Below are 22,081 nucleotides of genomic sequence, written 5' to 3' on the forward strand. Positions count from 1 at the left end.
ATTCCTCCCTTTGCTCATTCACAGAACTACCAATGACACAAATAACCTATAATGTTGGCAATTGTTACTTGAAGTGTTTCCTTTTCTTCTTACACAATGACATAATCCATTGCTAACAAATAAGCTACTGCTGATTTTCTTTGTAACCAATATTTTTAGCAAATTTCTATTTAAGAATCAATGTATCTAGTGAATATTAACCAGCTTCCTCCTAATTATAATCCTTTTCACATGAAGCCGACTGCAGTAACAATCTGATCATTACACTCCCTAATATGAATTATAGACAATGACTTTTATTTAGGCCAGTGGTGTAACACATTTTTAAGAAATGAACCAAAACAATCACTGAGACTTAATCTCAGGGCCCACAACATAGGTGAAGATGTGCAGGAATAGCATGCCTATTGTTTTCTGTTATTGTTAATACTCACATCTATGGTGCCACTACCTGATTTTGCTTCTGTTTTTTGTTTCCGTTTAATGTTCTCTTTTTATTTATTTCTCATAGTTCTTGTTTTTTCATAGGTACAAGTAACATGGAACCCAGGCAAAATACTTAGGGATGCATGTGTGAGAGATGGTTCTGAAGATTAGCAATTCCTCACCTAAGATCTGTTACAGTAGTTTCTGGGTACCCAGCTATAAATAATGTTGTTAGGTGCAAGACAATATTTGGAGACGTCAATAGTTTGATTATTGCCTTTCACAATTCAGTATTAGAAGTGGGTGTTGTGGGAAGATAAGAACAGTTGGGTTATGTTTATTGCTTTCTTTAAAGTTAAAATGGACCAGAACACATTAAAGAGTATTACTCTGTCTCTGATAAGATACGGTAAGGTTTCTTACCAACTCCGTTTTTGCCCCTGTCCCCACAAACACTACTCCACATTTAAAATACAGTTAATCAAAAAAGTATCTATTGACTTGTACTGGGATGCAGACACAGCTGTTAACTGACTGACTGATATGTCCAACCGGCATCAGCATATTCAAAGAGAATCATATTTACTGCACATGAAACTTTCTAATGAGAAACAGTAACTCTGGTAAGAGAGATGAGTGTGGTAGGATTGCTGGAGGTAATTTCTATGTTGCCATCCCCCTCAGTCTCATTTTTCTGCATTAAGACGTAGCCTATTTGTTAAGTCAAATGATACACATACTTTACCTGTGACTTATTCTTCCCCAGCCACCTGTTTATTGAGTGCATGGCCCATTGACAAAATTCCCATAGGGCAGAACATTTCTGTTTGACATCAAATGAAGTAATATCCAGTGTAAATATATTACACAATGATATGCTAGCAATTGTAAATTGTAACTCTCATTTAACATTTGCCCTTTACGCAGTGTTGACACAGAGTAAGATACTTCCTAAAAGTACCCCAAAATGTTTCGTCATTTTTTTGCTTTTCAAATATTGTATATCTATGTTAGTTGAATCCATACATGCAGTCATGTATGTGCCTGTTGAATGTCCTTAATGTGCATCGTTTTGTTTTTCAATGTGTACAATTTCTAGATTAAGTACAAGGATTGTCTTGGACAAGGGACTTCAATTCCTGATCTGCCAGAGGTGAAGCGTGTCAAGGAAACACAGAAGCACATTAGCTCGGTAGTGGCTGACATTTTTAAATTCTCTTGTGTGGAATATGTAATCACCCCTTTTGCTAAGCCATCCTCTTTTTCTTTTCAAATGCTAAATGTAGTGCCCACCAGAAGACCGTCTAAGTACAACAAGATTTGTTGAGGCTTGCAGGACAGCTATATTTAGACATGCCTGTATCAGAAGTAGACTTTTCAATTCATGTAAAAAAGCAACCCTGTATTCCCATTCAGGATCAGTAACTAATTTTCGTCACAGAGTTTCCAAAAGCAATTATTAGGCGGAGTTATGCAAGAGGCAGTAAAACCTCTCTATGTCCTTGTATATTATGAAACTCCTGCACTGGTAGGGGTTCTTTCCAGAACTTCTAGGCTGGCTGCAATATTTGATCCTAGATGCTCAATGTATATATGAGTGCCATCCTGATCTCTTATGTATTACCCTCTGGAGAATTCATCTATTTTTAACATTGGCTAATGATATCTTCTGGGAGTCATCCATGCAGTCTTCCCAATTGTAGGTCACTAAGTCAGTAAACTACTTCATAGACTGGTTTGAATTATGTCCAAGTTGTCTGGTCAGTCGTAAAGTGATTGAAACCTAGAATCAGAATGGCTCTACAGGTTTGCAAAAAACACAGTTGATGGACAGAATGCAGAACAATGTCTTACATTCACCCCAGTACAAAGATCTGGGCCTAAATCCATCGTTTTTTTGCTCTCCACACCACCCTAGGTCAGACACTGGCTATATGCAAATCAGCCTTGACCCTGTGCCTCATGGGAACAGTCCAGCCCGAACTACCAAGCCATGTCTTTCCTAGACCGGAATCAAGCATCCAAGGACCGGTTTCTGGCTATCAGCCTTCTTCAGCCTGAATAGCTTGACTCCAGTGATGTGGAGAGCCTGGGACTCACGTCTGAGCATACCCAGCATACTCGGGGTGAAAATTGTAAAAAGCACAGTTGATGGGCAGAATGCAGAACAATGTCTTACATTCACCCCAGTACAAAGATCTGGGCCTAAATCCATCGTTTCTTTGCTCTCCACACCACCCTAGGTCAGACACTGGCTATATGCAAATCAGCCTTGACCCTGTGCCTCATGGGAACAGTCCAGCCCGAACTACCAAGCCATGTCTTTCCTAGACCGGAATCAAGCATCCAAGGACCGGTTTCTGGCTATCAGCCTTCTTCAGCCTGAATAGCTTGACTCCAGTGATGTGGAGAGCCTGGGACTCACGTCTGAGCATACCCAGCCCACTCGGGGTGAAAATTGTAAAAAACACAGTTGATGGGCAGAATGCAGAACAATGTCTTACATTCACCCCAGTACAAAGATCTGGGCCTAAATCCATCATTTTTTTGCTCTTCACACCACCCTAGGTCAGACACTGGCTATATGCAAATCAGCCTTGACCCTGTGCCTCATGGGAACAGTCCAGCCCGAACTACCAAGCCATGTCTTTCCTAGACCGGAATCAAGCATCCAAGGACCGGTTTCTGGCTATCAGCCTTCTTCAGCCTGAATAGCTTGACTCCAGTGATGTGGAGAGCCTGGGACTCACGTCTGAGCATACCCAGGCCACTCGGGGTGAAAATTGCAAAAAACACAGTTGATGGACAGAATGCAGAACAATGTCTTACATTCACCCCAGTACAAAGATCTGGGCCTAAATCCATTGTTTTTTGCTCTCCACACCACCCTAGGTCAGACACTGGCTATATGCAAATCAGCCTTGACCCTGTGCCTCATGGGAACAGTCCAGTCCGAACTACCAAGCCATGTCTTTCCCAGACCGGAATCAAGCATCCAAGGACCGGTTTCTGGCTATCAGCCTTCTTCAGCCTGGATAGCTTGACTCCAGTGATGTGGAGAGCTTGGGACTCACGTCTGAGCATACCCAGTACACTCGGGCGAAAATAGCAAAAAACACAGTTGATGGACAGAATGCAGAACAATGTCTTACATTCACCCCAGTACAAAGATCTGGGCCTAAATCCATCGTTTTTTTGCTCTCCACACCACCCTAGGTCAGACACTGGCTATATGCAAATCAGCCTTGACCCTGTGCCTCATGGGAACAGTCCAGCCCGAACTACCAAGCCATGTCTTTCCTAGACCGGAATCAAGCATCCAAGGACCGGTTTCTGGCTATCAGCCTTCTTCAGCCTGAATAGCTTGACTCCAGTGATGTGGAGAGCCTGGGACTCACGTCTGAGCATACCCAGCCCACTCGGGGTCCTTATTGCGTACATTTTAGTTAAAGACCTCAAAGTTATTAAATCTATTTTTGTAAATAGATTCTTATCTCAAATCTACACAGAAATTTTGCTGTGGCAAGTGAAATAATCCTTTTACTTACCAGTTCACAATTTCTGATGTATTTCTTTTTTGCATACCAACAAATATTTTCAAAAAGGAAGTGAACTGAAAAAAGAATTTGTATTTTTATTGCTGTGTTTGTTCTACCTATTAAAAAGGTGATCTTCTCCAGGTGTGTATAATGTACGGTAATATCACCATAATCCTTCAATACCATTAAAACCAGGGGGCTTATTTACAAACAAGTGGTGAAGTGTTTCATTAGCCTTCGTGGCTTAACGACGCGCTTCGCCACTTGTTTGTCACTTTAGAAACGCAGGGCTGCACCATATTTACTTGAATATGGTGCAGCCCTGCGTTTACCCCTGCACTGGTGCTAGTTTTAGCTGTCTAGCGCCAACGCAGGCAACCTTGCACCATGGTGCAAAGGTGCCTGTACTGAGGGGAAGATTGTTTATGTGCAGGAAGGTCCCTCTTTCTACACATAAACAATCTTTAAATGCCGTTTTGTAATTACTATGTGTGCTGTTTAACCCTTTCTATGCTGATGACGGAGCCGCTCCGTCATCCGCTGCAGTGGCGTTGTGCTGATGACGGAGCGGTTCCGTCATGGCCCTGCTGCCGCGCCTGCGTGGCGCTGACTTCAATCCTGCGTGGCGCCATGACGGAACCGCTCCGTCATGAGCACAGCCCAACCGCGGCTGATGACGGAGCGGTTCCGGCATCAGCATGCGGCCGCCGAGGGGCCACCCCGCCCACTTAGCGCTGCGGCGGAATAGCCGCCGCAGCGATGTGGTTAATGCAAATAGGGGACAGGTCAAAATCAATGTGTGTTGTGGTGGAACGCCTACCGCAACACCCATTACCCTCCCCTTTCACGTTAAATACAGCGTGAAAGGGTGTCTTATTTACAAGGCAGCGTTAAGCCACGTTAAGTGGCTTAACGCTGCCTTGCAAATAAGGTGAGGCCCCTATCGCCATCACAACGTTACTGAAAGTGACATTATGGTAGCGATAAGGGCTTGTAAACATGCCCCCAGATGCCTTATTTTGTTTTATCTTAGCAGCTACCATATTCAATGTTCTGGTTCATAATTTCCATTGATGCCATATTTACCATTATCTGGAGGCACAGTCAAACTCTGATCATTCGTTTCAATGTTTTTGGCTATGAGTTCGATGTCTGAGGATTAAAGTGACTAATCCTATGCATACACACTGGCTTGTGAGTAACGAACAAAGCAGTGTCTGCCTTTTCAGCAGTAACCATTGACTGAAAAAAATATTTTGCCAAATACTCTGCAAGTTTCTTTGGAAAGCTCTTGGGTTTGGTCCAAGGCTAAAGGTAACAATCAAAGACTTGTATCAAAAACAAAACGGGGAGGACTAGTTAGTGTTCATTTGTCCCAGGAATTCTTATCCTGCAGAAGTACTAGACGGATCACTGACAGAATTTCGACCTCAGAAATATCGACCTACAAGAATATCGAGTCAACAATATCGAGGGCAAAAATATCGACATCCTATCTACAACATGGTAAGTACAAGAATATCGAAAAAATAATATCGATGTAAAAAATATCGATGTTAAAAATATCGATTTTTTTTTAAATATATATAAATGTAAAAGTAAGTATATAACACTAATAAATAAAATATACATATTTAAAAGTATCTAATAATGTTTAAAATTAATAAATAAAACATATATATTAATAATACATTCATTAAATATATACAGTAAAGATATAATATATATGTACTGAACAATAAGTATTAATAATTAATTTACTAATTTATAAATTAATGAAATATATTCTAATTTACTAATACATTTACAAACATAAAACAATAACATAAATAAAATGTAAGTAATATAAAAAATAAAATAAACATGTGATATTTTAACAATTAATTATATAAAACGTTGGATAGCGTAAGGGTAAAAATTACTATTCCTACTCCAGAGAGTGGAACAGTAGGGAAAGCGTTTGATAGCGTAGGGATAAAATTACTATTCCCACTCCAGAGAGTGCAACAGTCGAGAAAACTGACCCTGAACCCAAAAACCACCCCTTTACCCACGAACTGAAAACTGACCCTGAACCCTAAAAATACCCCTTTACCCAAAAACTGAAAACTGACCCTGAACCCTAAAAATACCCCTTTACCCATGAACTGAAAACTGACCCTGAACCCTAAAAATACCCCTTTACCCATGAACTGAAAACTGACCCTGAACACTAAAAATACCCCTTTACCCATGAACTGAAAACTGACCCTGAACCCTAAAAATACCCCTTTACCCAAAAACTGAAAACTGACCCTGAACCCTAAAAATACCCCTTTACCCATGAACTGAAAACTGACCCTGAACACTAAAAATACCCCTTTACCCATGAACTGAAAACTGACCCTGAACCCTAAAAATACCCCTTTACCCAAAAACTGAAAACTGACCCTGAACCCTAAAAATACCCCTCTACCCAAAAACTGAAAACTGACCCTAAACACTCAAAATACCCCTTTACCCAAAAACCCAAAAATGACCCTGAACCCTAAAAATACTCCTTAACCCAAAGTTAAATAATATTATTTAATTAGCAATTAATAATTAATTAACAATAACAATGAAGTAAATATATTAGCACATAAGCTGTAATTAATATAATTTAATAATTAATATCATTTTTCCCCAATTAATTAATTAACAGTAACTAAAAATTATATATATAAATAAATTACTCTAATTAATGTAATTAACTAATTAATATTATTTAATTACCAATTAATTACTAATTTAAAATATGTACAACATTATATTAATTAATTAACTAATTAATATTAATTATTTGCCAATTAATTAGTTATAAATATTTAAAACATATATTAATTAATTAATTATTATTAAATTACTCCCCACCCTATTCCCCTATAAACCCACATCCCGCTACAGAAAATATATATCAATTAATCAATTAATTATTTCCCAATTAATCAATATTAATTAGCAAATAATTATAATTAATTAATTAATCCTACTAATTATTAATCAACTTACCATAATTAAATTACTTCCCACCCTATTCCCCTATAAACCCACAACCCGCTCCGGTACTAAAACATCAAATTTCCTTATAAATTTCTATATTATTATAGAAAATGTATACACATATAATAGTAATTATTTTAAATACTTAAATTAAACATATAACACATACATAATAAAAAACTATAAAATAATACAAATATCGATATTAGTGTCATCGAAATTATTAACATCGATATATATGCTATCGATATTACTAACTTCGATATTACTTACATCGATATTAAGTATTTCGATATTACTTACCTTGGGTCGATATTCTGTCCTACGATATTCTTGCCTTCGATATTATGCTCCTTCGATATTTCAGACTCGATATTATGGTAGGTCGATATTTCCAACTCGATATTTTGACTGTTTACCGTACTAGACAAAGCTGTCAGAGTTGTATTTGACCCATACAGTATTAACCTCTGTGAGATTGTTGAAAATCTCCATCCTAATATCTTCTTTCAGCTGAGAATATTCAATAAATAACACCATCAAGCAGTCCGTTTCCCTTCTCTCCTACTCTTACCGTTCAGCTTCTTAACATCATTGTTTGCAAATTGACGTTTTTCTTTAATATTTAAGACATGTTTACCATTACCTCCCCTAATATGCTTTGAACTATTTTAATACATGTGCTACTTTAGGTATTGTATGTGTCTCTATGCATTGTGCAGGATGAGGAATTTTGGGTTCTAGTAACATGTGGTGAAAATCCCTGCAGTGTCAAATTTGCATATTTAGTTTCCTCGTAAGTGTTTTGATACTCTGTAGGAGTGTAGGAACATTTGCCAGGTGAAAGGGGACAGGTACCTTCAGTTCTTAAATACCTCTTATCTCTAGCTCATGGTGGAGCAGAGATATGGTTGTTATTCTGCAGCGCCCTGTTTCACAAGAATCATCAAGTAACTAATGGCAAAGCTTTCTGTTCCACAAGATCTAAAGACATTGATATCCCTCAGGAGGTGCGAACGGAAACTTGTGATTCACATTATTCCCTTATGTCTGAGATATTTAAGTTATTTGTTATTTGTAAATGTATTTTGAATTTATTTTCCACTTTTTGTCATTCGTTTATTGTCAAAAGATGAGTAATGCTTGTTATGGTGATGTCAGGCTACCCAAGGGCATATTATGTCACTTCTGACCTCCCTTTGGTTTTGGCAAAATGACAGCAGTGCCCGATGACATTGATCACTGTTCCCCTAGGTTTGTGGAAGATTCTCTCTCAGGCTGCTAGACAAAAACTATTCCTCACTAGAGACTCCTTAAGTTACTCATCATTGGGGTCTGCAACTAATTGACCTAATAAATAAGAGAAGCAGTTGATATGACACAAAGGTTCAGGCTATCTCAAGAGTGGAAGTAAAGTGGTGAAATAGCAAGTAAGGAAGCAGTGTTTCGATTAAATAAAAAGTGGTAAGAATATGATTTTGCTTCATTTGTCACCATAATTTTTTTTTGTCAGTATCCATTGGAAAAGAGAACAACATACTTAGACAAACACAGTTGCTTTTCACTCAGTTGCAGAGCCTGATACGCTTTTAACATGAAACAGTATAAATTGTTCATGGTGAGTTATCATCTCCAGTACCCTGATATATTCGAGAGAAAACATTTTCTTGACTTACCATTCACCAGTAAAATGTAAAAACTTTGAGCCTTGTGAAAAAGCTATAACACATTTTCAATAAGGAGAAAAATATGATGTGCCATTAAAAAGCAGTCCTCAAACTAAAAAGGTAAAGCTCCCTAATACTCATCTTCTTAGAGTCAGAGTTGCCTTCCAGAACACTAACATATGGCTTGTTTCTCATCCCTTTTTATATCAGTGGTGTAATGAAAAGCCAATGATTTGACCATCTTTTTGGATGTTGTGTTTACCTCTTTCAGGTTATGTACAAAGAACTATTGGGGCAAGGAACCCCAACTACTGGCACTCCAGAAATAGAGCGGGTGAAACGCAATCAGGAAAACATTAGCTCGGTATTTAAACAAAAAATTCTATTATACCTACTGAATCCAGCTAAAAGTAATAATAATCTAACACGTTTAATTTTGTAGTTTAGTCAGTGTAAAAATATTCACTCTACTGAAATACTCCATAATACTTTAACACCCCCAAATGCTTTTACTAAAGATTATATTACATTAAAACATTATTTTTATCACTGATGTTGTTCGAAATGACTAAAACTGTGTGTTTAGCTACTTACCAGGTAATCCTACATAACTCTAAATTTGTACAAATACTCACCTTCCTAAAACCTAATTCCATCCTATTGCAGCTAATTCAATATGCTTTGCATTTTCGAAATTTTTAGAGACTATTTTGTGTCTTTAGGTTTTGTACAAAGAGCATTTGGGTGTAGGAACCTCAACACCTGTCACTCCAGAGATGGAGAGAGTCAAACGCAATCAAGAACATATTAGCTCGGTATTTCACAGTTAATGTTCCTCAAGCTTAACAATTTTAATACCCATACTCTAATCTTCCTAATTCTGACCATGTTAATCTTAACCTGGGCAGGTAAACCCTATAATACAACATGGTTACTTACATCAACATGGTATATCCCTTCTAAAAAGATAACGGAATTTATTTTCGGTGTTTCACATAAAATGTAACCTGAAACTCTTTAATTATTTATTGGAGTGTTTTGCCAACCATAATTTACCCGATTGAAACGTGAGCATAATAGCCATAGAGTATGTTTGAGTGCAATAACACTATCTGTGACAAATTTTTACCATCCCTTCTATCTTCCCCTACCAACACATTTACTCTAGAGTTTGACTAAACTTAACTTAATTACTTTACTGGTAAACTTTGGTGCTCACCGCTTGGCATGGTTTTGTTGCAATGTACGAAATCTTTCTTATATCCTCCAGAATACTAGTTGGGTACTTCTCTGTACTGATATCCAATCTACATCTCTTGTGAAGAGGAACGTTTAAAACCATCAACGTTTTATTTTAAACTGAGGAGACAACCCTCTTTGTAATTAAAGTCCCTCTGATTTGGGTCCAGCTGTTCAGAATCAAGGTTAAACGCTAAGTAACGATCGACCAGCCTTGCGATTGGTGAATATTCATTGAACTTGGAAGTCACTGTTTTGCATTTATGTCGTAACCTGTATTGTAATGTGGAGAATATTTGCTTGGCAAAAAAGAAATGATGATTTTAATCAAAATATGTCTTCATCATAAAATGTAACCTGAAACTCTTTAATTATTATTGGAGTGTTTTGCCAACCATAATTTACCCGATTGAAACGTGAGCATAATAGCCATAGAGTATGTTTGAGTTCAATAACATTATCTGTGACAATTTTTTTACCATCCCTTCTATCTTCCCCTACCAACACATTTACTCTAGAGTTTGACAAAACTTAACTTAATTACTTTAGTGGTCAACTTTGGTGCTCACCGCTTGGCATGGTTTTGTTGCAATGTACGAAGTCTTTCTTATATCCTCCAGAATACTAGTTGGGTACTTCTCTGTACTGATATCCAATCTACATCTCTTGTGAAGAGGAACGTTTAAAACCATCAACGTTTTATTTTAAACTGAGGAGACAACCCTCTTTGTAATTAAAGTCCCTCTGATTCGGGAACAGCTGTACAGAATCAAGGTTAAACGCTAAGTACCGTTCGACCAGCCTTGCGATTGGTGAATATTCGTTGGACTTGGAAGTTACTGTTTTGCATTTATGTCTATACCTGTATTGTAATGTGGAGATTATTTGCTTGGCAAAAAAAGAAATGATGATTTTAATCAAAATATGTCTTCCTATAGAACAAAATGTTCTGGCTTTTAAATTCTGGATCTAAGTGTGACGTTGAGGAGTAATTTTGTACCGATGTCAAGGACATTAGAAATTAGCTGGATTTATTGCAATGCTGTCTGTATTTGGTTGAAAGACAATGCATGCTTCTTAACTATGCAATAGTGGTGGATGATGGGCTCTTTTCCAAAACATATGGAGTAATTCTTAGTAAGCACACATGAGTAAAGATAGTTTGCTGTTGAAGGCCTACTCCACAGACACAATCAGCATGGCAACATTCATATGTTTAGCTGTATGATGGGGGCAGATACCATGCCATGTTTCTAATGTAAAAAGTCAATAGCAGTATCTCTTGGCAACCAGTGTAAGTCACTTACCTTCCAAAACTGCCTTGTGTTTTTCAGTCAAGCTTGCATCATTTTCCAAACATTTCCTTTAATGCTATGTGTCTCCTGATTTCACAAATGAAAAGTGTGGTTGGTAGGAAAATTCTTCAGCTACTTAATTTATGATGAAAATTAGCTTGAAAATATTACTAGAAACATTTTACTTAACATAGAGGGATGAAAGGGGTTAGAGAGGAGTAATAAAAGGGCAGAGAGGCGTGGGAACAGTAGGCTTTACAGTTTGAGGATGAGAAGAAAATAGAATAGAAATTAACATTCTCCTCAAGCAAGGTTATTGAGGATTGGGAGGGCAGGAAATAGGTAGAAGAAAAAAGGTGGAAGCTAGGGTCTGGCTGCCTAAAAGGCAACCAGCAACCAAGGGATATACGTGATTTAAACCAAATATGGACTAGAGATCAACATACAAAATGAAAGAATTTTACTAAAATCAAAAATGGCCATAACAAATAAGAAGAAGACTACCTTGTATCGGAGACATTGGTGTTTTTCCCTAAATAAAAAACACATTTGAGTTATTGTTTTTGGAAAACAAAAAAGATAAATGCCATCTGGGCCATCATGCCACAATGAAATGATGGAACAGTCTGTATTGACATTTTCTGCAAAAGTGCTTTCACCATTTTGGCAGGAGCATGGCTGGGAACTGTACGTTTATTTAATGGCCTATCCACCTAAGTCTAAAAGAGGTCCTTTACTCTGTATGTAGAGGGACATGGTAATGTCTCAAGATCCCTTTCTTTGATCATATGGGCTTAGAGAGGGTATTGCTTTAGAAAAAAGATATTTGTTCAGGGTTTGGCACTTCAGCCTCCAAACTTCAGTTCACATTTCACTAGATCACAAAGTTCAACCCCAAGTTAGCTCCGTGGTCTTGTTTATTTTACGTTAACCATGGATTACATTTTATTAAACCAAACAAGACCATCAATCACTCCCCAAGAATGGTACATTATTTCTTGGTTTGTGCAGTCTGCTATATGGATGTGGCAGCTGAGGATAATGGTATTGAATACACTCTGGGCCATACTATCATCTCTTTTTGCCTGCTTTGAGTTGCAAACCAAGCACAAACTGTTGTGAGATTTGCTTCCCAATGCAAATTATGATTTACATTGGAAAGTTGTCTAAAGGAACTCAAAGTAGCACAATGCACTTCTTTGCACTAATGCAACTACCCTTTGGGTTTGACACTAATCCCGATCTACAAACATTTCTAGACAGGCATTGACTCCAGTAGGTGGGAAAAGGTTTAAAACATACTTTTTGTTCCGGGGAGATCCCTTTCCAGTAGAAAACCTGTGCTTCACAAAATGCACACCTCCTTGTACCATGCTGCAAGGGTATGTTTGTTCTCTCAAGATAGACTAAAGTGTGCCAGCAAAGGGCAAGAGGAAAATAGTACCATTTCTACTAAGATATGGCACTGTTCTGCTGTCTCCCTTCATGCAATGCAGTGCAGCAACTTTGGTTGCTGTACTGCTTTGAGTGAAAAGTTATTAAATCTGTCCCACTATATGGAAATGGTAGAAACTGAGCCGGTACAGCTCACCCAAAGTTTAGAAACAACAGCAGTGACCAGCCTTTAGTTTAACAAAGTGCAGTACTTTAAAATGCATAGTATGACATTTTCAGGTTATTGGACATATATTCACAAGTGGCATTAAAAGAAACTGTCACTGTACCTAAATGTAACCTATTTGCCCAAATATGACCTCTTCTGGCTTACTGTCAAAGTTTACATTCTTGGACTAAAAGATTCTCTGCAGCAATTTTCATTCTAGAAAATATTTTGAAAGTGGTTGAAGTGGTAAAAATACTCTTTCCAGTAGCGAATCTCCTTCAGTCTACATTTTTAAGTAATTCAGGGGTTTTGGGCAATATTTTGTTATCGCCCACATCTAATCATCCTGTATGATGTAAATGCAACTGTATAATAGGTAAGGTAAAAGGAACTTCCTAACCATTGGTTCTCATTTACGTATATTTTGCATATATTTAACAATTTCGAATGAATCATAAAATACTATTACAATATTGTATTTTCTATCCACTTCTGTGAGCTTTTGCTAACTGGAATTGCTTACACACAGAGCAAGACTAGTAGTATATATCAATACAAAGCACATTATGTAATAGCTATCTTGACCAATGTGCTTGTCGTCTAAGAATATTTTTATTAGTCTACAGGATTATTTAGCTTTTTGTTGTACATTTGCAGCAGAGTACACTTTCCTTCAAACTGACAGTCTGCCACTCTAGTAAGAATCAAATGAACAATCAAGTTGTTGTTCATAAAGTCTCCACTGGCTCCCTGGGCAGAAACATTTGACCTGCGTCACTCTAAGTACCTCAGCTCATCTCCCCACTTGGGAGTTCGTTTTTGAAAAAACAAAAACTTTTTTAAAGGCCAGATAAACCATGGCAGGCACTCAGCTAACTTATAGTACCTTCAAATTACACTCCTTTGAAGGCACAAGATCTTCACCAAGCTGACAGGTATCTCTAAACATGGTGGGCAGTTATATGCCAGGGTGGCAACGGCTATGACCACTGCCACCTATGTTGGGCATATAGAAAGTTAACCAACATTTAAATAAGCCCCTGTGATCCTTAGAGCAGCTACTGCTTCCTTGGTATTGCCACTAGCCTTATTTGTGCACTACAGGCACTATTCAATGTTTACTGTGTAAGAAAGGTTGTGTTTATCTTTACTTGCCTCCATCTCATAAGGTAACTCACATGTCTTACAATGAATCCCACTGTAATCAATAGCACGATACATGTAGGAAAAATAAATTCATATTGCAGTGCCAAATATTTGACAACTGAAGTTCCTCTTATTACAGCTGAAAGGTGAATCCCTTTATTTAGGCAAGATCATTTTTATGTGGGCCTCTGGTATTGACGATTGATTGCTGGAAATAAATACGATACAATGCCTTTTATTCTGGAAATGTATATTAATATGGATGAAGTAGCTTCAAATTAGCATGTGGGGACCATTAAAATCACCAAAATTACATACCAGGGTGGTTAAGTGCTGTGGATACTCTGGCTCTAGTTCGTACTAAATATGTAAAGACACGAAGTCTGCTTCTCTAAATACCTCAACAGGAGTTTTTGCAATACTGAAATACGAACCTTTAGTATGTAATGTGATCAAATCCTGGACAAAACAGTGGATTGAATGCTTCAATAGTAGATTTGAAACCATGAGGAACACATTACCAATTAACAAGGGATTCATCCAATTTGGAGGGCGCAGTGTGTTCATGACAGTTAATGAGTGTATGTTCATTCGACAACATGGGTGCATTGTGTTGCTAGTAAATCCTTCTGGAAGTATCCACTCTAGTTCTCAAGGTTGACCAGCCATGAGTTGTATTTGGTGATCTATGCTTCTTCACGTACTAGCAGAGGAGGGCTATCTAGGTTTTCTGTCTTCTGGGGGTTGAGTACCCATGAATAGGCTTGCATGTTCTCAATCAAGTCTAAGGATGTAAACGTCCAAATTAATAGCCAAAAAGATATTTCCACCCACATGGCTCTTGGCTGTCAATCAAAGAATCCATGCTGTTAGTTTGGAAGAGATCGCAGTTGCAGTACTGTCTAAGATAAAGAAACACTGGGGAAAAAAAGTACCCATAGGCATTGTTCTACACTGCACAGAGGAAGCAATCATGCTGCATTTTGTGAATGAGAATTTACTTGATGTATTTAGTCCTCAGTGTGTGACCATTCAGTTACATTATTCTGGTTGGAGAATACAACCCGGGGTGCCCATGAAGGAAAAAAGTCCTACGATCACTTCAAGCTAAGCAACTCACAAACCCTTTTCTATCTTTAGTCACTTCCTAATTTCCCATTACATCTTTTCAATTACCATGCATTGGGCATAGAGCAGGTCTCACTGCATGTGTCATTGATTCCTGTGTACATTTTATGGATGCATTGTGTAGAAAAACACTTTTTTTGTTACACATACATTTGTAAGGTAAATCATATAGTATTTATGCTGCTATCATGTTTGCCATTATTTCATTGTTATCTTAACCCTATTTGTTTTTATCACATATTTTAAATACATCTTCACACTCCCAAGTGTGTTTATACATGACAGTGCTCTAATCTTAGGTGTCTGGCATAGGCCCATAAGGGCTAAATTAAAATCACATTTCCAGGAAACCTCTCACTCTGTAAACGATTTCAATGTATACCCATTGTATGTAGATTTATATTTTGTGAATATCTTAAAAAATTGGTTTGGATCTAGTTGATTTGAGTTCTATCCAAGGCACCTATGTAAAAGTGAAGTTTACAATTTGGGCTCCTAACATTAATTGGATGCTGCTTTTTACACCTTGTTCTGCATTATGGAAGTAAATTAAATAGACATAACTTGTTTAGAACTATTCAAATAGTGGAGATTTAACTGCTGCTTTTTTGGCACTTTCTTGAATATCTTAGGTTTTATACAAAGAGATATTGGGGCATGGAACCCCAACACCGGTTACTCCAGAGATGGAGAGAGTGAAACACAATCAAGAAAATATTAGCTCGGTATTTTACGTATAAAGAAATTATACATATTTGTGAACACATTTGTTAAAAATAACTTTCTAACTGATCAGTTTTTCAAAACCTTGCTTTTTAACACAACCCCTTCATTGGAATAGCTTTTTACTCAGCCTCTTGTATTTGTATACAAAATCGTCCTAAATTTTTAATCGGTTTAATTTTCTTTTTTCATTTTTGCTTTGTTAATATTTTTTCAAGCATTAATCCCGATTGTAAAAGCCTTGTGACTGCACACCCTCAGGCATTTTCTACTTGCAATAATGTTTTGATGTATGTATATGATTTCTGGAAATGTTTTTGTACCATTTAGGTTTTGTACAAAGAGAACGTGGGGCATGGAACCCCAACACCTGTCACTCCAGAGATTGAGAGAGCTAAACGCAATCAAGAAAATATTAGCTCGGTATTTCCTAGGATTAACTACTGTGCAAGATTCCCAAAAAACATAACTTTGTTTGTGAAAACAAACACTGACTACGACTAATGGTTTTCTCTCCTTGATTTGGTGTCTAGTTACACATTGTGGTGGGGATAAGCAAATAACATTGGGCCCCTGGAGTACTGTAGGTCTCCTCATAAAGGATCCACTGGCTAACCCAAGACATGCTTAAAACATGTTCTTCCACAATAACAATTATTATCTAATTTCCTTTCCTTGATGCTACTCCCTGGCTTCTAGTCACTTGGGCAACCATGTTTGGGACACTCTCAAATGCTGTAGTAACCTGTTCCCATAATAAATATATATATTGAGTTACGTCTTGTAAAATACTACTTATCTCCATATACTTAATTTGATAATATTTGGGTTGTCGATATTTTTTATTCAAATTTTTTTTAGTACGGTGTGTAGCACTCATTATTGTGAAACTATACTCTCTCATTTGTATGGCCTATCAGTGGACCGAAAGTAGAGAAGTATGTTAGTCCAGCAAATGAACATCTAATTCTGAGTTATAGGACTATTCCCCCTGGTGAGAGGTTGTAGCTTTATATTCAGGCCAGTAGTGCCTGGCAGCTGAACTCTATTTCCAGGAAGACTAACACAGTTTCAACCATGGTTTCATCCAGACCTGTATTAGGTAGGGCTCATAGTAATATACATGCAGGTTTATGGGTGGAAACGATGACACATAGTTAAGAATCCTAAGGGGAGCTTCTTAAACTAGACCAAGAATCTTTGACCCAAGCCATGATCACCTTTCTCTATAATATGCATCCTAATTCGTGGAGCTATTTAGAGACTCAAAAAATCCAGAGCTTACATAACTGAGTGCGGATCACACAGGGTTAGTATGGGTTCAGTGGTCTTAGGATGTGCGTTTTCTTTCGACTTTTCAAATAATATTAACAGCTTATTCCTCAAACTCATGTTTACTCCTGCAGCGTGACAGCAATTGGTGCATAAATGTATTCAAATGTCCTCTGTTGTTAGTTTGCGTGCATGTGATTTTGGGCAATTTCTTTACCATTTCTAGGTGTTGTATAAGGAGAGTTTGGGGATAGCCACCCCAACACCAGTCACTCCAGAGATGGAGAGGGTGAAACGCAATCAAGAAAACATTAGCTCGGTATTTCCTTGGATAATCACTGTGCAAGACTCCCAAACAAAAATTACTTTTTTGTGAAAACAAACCTTGACTACTACTACTGGTCTTCTCTCCTTTATTTGGTGTCTTTTTACAAATTGTGGTGAGGATAAGCAAATAACATTTGGCCCCTGGAACACCGTAGGTCTTCTTATTAAGGATCCACTGGCTAACCCAAGACATGCTTTAAACATGTTAAACCACAGTAACAATTATTATCTAATTTCCTTTCCTTGATGCTTCCTCCTGGCTTCTAGTCACTTGGGCAACCATGTTTGGGACACTCTCAAAAGCTGAAGTAACTGGTTCCCTTAATAAATATATATGTATGGAGTTACGTCCAGTTAAACACTTCTTACCTAAATATACTTACTTTGATCATGTTTAGGTTGTCAATATTTATGATACAACATTTTTGGAGCACGGTGTGTAGCGCTCAATATTGCGAAACTCTACACTCTTATTTGTATGACCTATCAGTGGATAGAAAGAAGAGCAGTATGTTATTCCAGAAAATGATCCATCTATTTCTGAGTTATAGGACTATTCCCCCTAGTGGGAGGTTGTAGCTTTATATTCAGGCTAGTAATGCCTGGCAGCTGAAATTTATTTCAAGTAAAACTACCACAGTTTCATCCAGACCTGTATTAGGTAGGGCACATAGTAATATACATCCAGGTCTATGGGTGCAAACTATGACACATAGTAAATATTCCTAAGGGGAGCTTCTTAAATCAGACTAACAAGCTTTGACCCAAGTCATGATGTCCTTTCTCTATAATTGCGCATCCTAATTTGAGACGCTATTTAGTGACTCAAAAAAGCCAGAGCTTACATAACATAGTGTGGTATTACCCAGGGTTACTATGGGTTCAGTGATCCAAGGATGTGGCTTTTCTTTTGACTTTTCAAATACTTTTAACAGCTTATTCCTCAAACTCATGTTTTCTCCTGCAGCGTGACAGCAATTGGTGCAGACATGTTTTCAAATGTTCTTTGTTGTTAGTTTGTGTGTATGTGATTTTTGGGCAATTTCTTTACCATTTCTAGGTGTTGTATAAGGAGAGTTTGGGGATAGCCACCTCAACACCAGTCACTCCAGAGATGGAGAGGGTGAAACGCAATCAAGAAAACATTAGCTCGGTATTTCCTTGGATAATCACCATGCAAAACTCCCAAACAAATATTAACTTTTTTGTGAAACCAAACATTGACTACTACTAATGGTTTTCTCTACTTTATTTGGTGTCTTTTTACAAATTGAATTGAGGATCAGCAATAACTTTGGGCCCCTGGAGCTCTGTATGTCTCCTCACAAAAGATCCACTGGCTAACCCAAGAATTGCTTAAAACTTGTTCCACCACAGTAACAATTATGGTCTAATTTCCCTTGATGCTTACTCCTGGCTTCAATTCACCTAAGCAACCATGTTTGGGACACTCTCAAATGTTGATTTCGCCTGTTCCCATAATAAGATGTGTACAGTGAACAGTGAATAGTGAATATCACTAACTCTGCTCAATGTCTTTAGTGATTGCCCAGTGCATATGATCAAACCTCCATTGGTCATCAAAATGAACAGACTTACTATTTCTGAGCAGAAATTATATGTTTCTGTAAGCTCTTTCAGCTGTCTCTACACCAGTTTCATCATCGAAACAGCCATGTCTGGATAGCTTATCTTACTTAACGGCTTACATGCAGTGTAAGGTGTGTCATATTTGCTCTGGTTGTAGGTCACTATTTTCACTACTACAATTTTGGATTCCATAGTTTCAGATTTATTATTTTGAATTACCAAATATTGTACCTAATATGTATCAGTACCATTACTTTGGATTACATTTTTTTAATATATTTTAAAGATGTTCTGTATCTTTCTAATTTTATTTAGATTTAATATTGACTTTTAAATGTTTAATTGCAAGCACTAACTTTTTTAAATGTTCATCATATTTATATGCAAACACACACATATATATGTGTGTGTGTATATATATATATATGTGTGTGCATATATGTATATATATATTAATATGTATATATGTATATATATATATATGTATATTTATGTATATCTATATCTACATCTATATATCTATATATCTATCTATATCTATATATATATATATATATCTCTCTCTCTCTCTCTCTATGTATATATATATATATATATATATATATATATATATATATATATATATATATATATATATATATTATATATATATATATATATATGTATTATATATATATATATAAGCTACCAGTCCCAATTCCTCTCCGAATTGGGAATCCACGCCGGAAAAGACATCACTCCACTCTTCTTGGTATTTACGGTTAAATGTATTAACTGCTGTAACGTGTTTCGGCGATGAGCGCCTTGATCACACATTATATATATATATATATGTTTCTAGTTTTTTTAATTGGGTGATATATCTCTCTAGTATTAATGGCACAATATCATTGCCAACAATATTTTGTCAAAAATATAAATTTACATAATATCCTGATCCTATACTTATAATGCAAATTACAAAGATATCGAAAAAAAATATTGTGGACATTAAAATCATCCAAAAACATTACAAAATCTAATTCTACTACGGTATATACAGTTTAAAATAGTGAATGTTAAATATTTTAATATTCATAGTTTAACATTAAGTAAATAGATTCTACAAGTTTAATACCATATTTAAATATATATTCATATAAATACACATGTGTGTTTATAAGTATATAAATATATATAGTTAGTACGGCATAATTGGCATAATTAATGATAAATATTTATTTTACATTATATTAATAATATTTTTGTATTCCCTATTTAGTATATATATATATATATATTTCACAAATACACAAATTTGTAAAATATTACTCATCATCTAATTAATTCTCAAACACAAAAAAACCTCTACAAACCCAGCAACCTGCTCCTAAAATATAACTTTCTATTACTAAGAAGAAAAAGTAAAACATTCAAAGGCATATTTATCGAGGGCTTGCGTCGTGTTTGCACCACACATGCATGAACAAAGCAAAGCCTAAAATGGGATTTATCAAGCCATGCAAGGCCACTTTGTGTGGCCCTGAGTGGCATCATAAATCTGAATTATTGCATCACAGTGCAGATCACTGCTTTGTGTTACTCTGCTCCAGGGAGGGAAGTATTCCATTGGCTTTGCGTGGGTGTTCTCACGTAACACCCATCGATTTTGATGCATTCCCACATTTACCAGTGCTGGTTGGCCAGGAAATGTACCAAAATGCTACACCTCCCAGGTGAGGCGTAACAAGGAAAAATCATTATTTCTCATTGTTACTCCCTCATTCTATGTATGCTGCGTAATGCAGCACATATAGAAAGAGGAATATGCCTCATGGGATTGTTTGTGTGCAGAAAGCTGTCCCTTCCTGCACAAAATCAATCATGGATGAAACACAGGCACCCCTGCACTATGGTGCAAGAGTTCCAGCGTTGGCTCTGGGGACCCCAATGTGCACCTGCACGGGGGAAAAGGCAGTAATGCACTGTATTGTGGTGCATTCTTGCCGTTTCCCTGCAATGCCGTGCAGCACAGCAAGGTGGTTTTCTGCACTGTGCTGCAATACTCTTTACCCCATTGGATGCGTGAGAAATTCGGACGGCTCCCGGCTGTCCGACGCACACGCCACCCGTAGCGTCGGACAGCCGGGAGCCGTCCGACGCATCCAAAGGGTTAATATGTAGGTCCCTCAATCCTAAATTAAAAATATTATACAACAATTACAAAATCACATAATTAATAATTAATTAAAAAATTATGCAAAACGAATATTAAAGTAAATATATTTTTTATTTAACAAACAACCCACCCTATCCCCCTACAACGCCCAACAACCTTCTATGGTACTGTAAGTTACTAATAGCAATAAGAAAATTATTAAATCACTTTAAATTATAAACTATATTTTAAAACTTTTGTAACAAGTAAACCAACAATACTACCACATAAAATGAATATATTAATTGAAGCACATTAAAGTAATTTACAAAAATTACTTTTTACAACTATATTACTGAAAACGATATTAAACACAGTGATATACTTGAATACAATATTATTTATTAAAAAAGACAGTCTCCCCCAAAAATTCTATACCATATTTTTTACTTGATATTTTGACTGCAACCCATCTATATATAGCTATGTTAATAACTACATGTATATATGTGTATATATGTGTGTGTATATATATATATACATATGCACACACACACACTCCCAGTCCTGATTTAACTACCATTTTGACTTTTGACATCTGAAATATCTGCAATAATGGTAAGCCAAAATGAGTTTGTCTCCGAAATTGTGGATCCAAAATTGTGTTGGTGTACAACTTGCCTGCTAGATATGCAGTTAGGAATATCAACTACAAGAATATAGTGCTACAAAATATTGACACCTAAAAGATTGAAAAGTTAATTATATAAAGTTAGTTGTAGATTTACTACTGTTAACACTACATCTACATACCTACCTTGAAGATATGTAAATTAGTATATATCTATCTCTCTCTCTCTCTCTCTCTCTATATATATATATATATATATATATATATATATATATATATATATATACTCTTTCTCTCTCTCTCTCTCTATATATATATATATATATATATATAGATA

General features: G+C 36.6%; 1 protein-coding gene across 44 annotated transcripts in view; it reads left to right on the top strand.

The window, feature by feature from the left end:
* The window catches only part of NEB (nebulin), a 402,407-nt gene that overhangs the window by 362,474 nt on the left and 17,852 nt on the right, over positions 1–22,081 (top strand). For 13 of the 44 annotated variants that reach the window (XM_086957193.1, XM_086957196.1, XM_086957192.1 and 10 more), the window contains 7 exons: positions 1,526–1,618; positions 8,925–9,017; positions 9,376–9,468; positions 15,697–15,789; positions 16,118–16,210; positions 17,286–17,378; positions 18,447–18,539. The exons of 6 other annotated variants lie outside the window; for them this stretch is intronic. In XM_086957193.1, coding sequence (XP_086813319.1) covers positions 1,526–1,618; positions 8,925–9,017; positions 9,376–9,468; positions 15,697–15,789; positions 16,118–16,210; positions 17,286–17,378; positions 18,447–18,539 — 651 coding nt within the window. The remainder of the gene's footprint in view (positions 1–1,525; positions 1,619–8,924; positions 9,018–9,375; positions 9,469–15,696; positions 15,790–16,117; positions 16,211–17,285; positions 17,379–18,446; positions 18,540–22,081) is intronic. 25 more of the 44 variants (XM_086957213.1, XM_086957218.1, XM_086957224.1 and 22 more) reach the window with 9 other exon arrangements.

Source organism: Lissotriton vulgaris, chromosome 2_1, assembly GCF_964263255.1.
Source record: "Lissotriton vulgaris chromosome 2_1, aLisVul1.2, whole genome shotgun sequence".
Taxonomy (NCBI): domain Eukaryota; kingdom Metazoa; phylum Chordata; class Amphibia; order Caudata; family Salamandridae; genus Lissotriton; species Lissotriton vulgaris.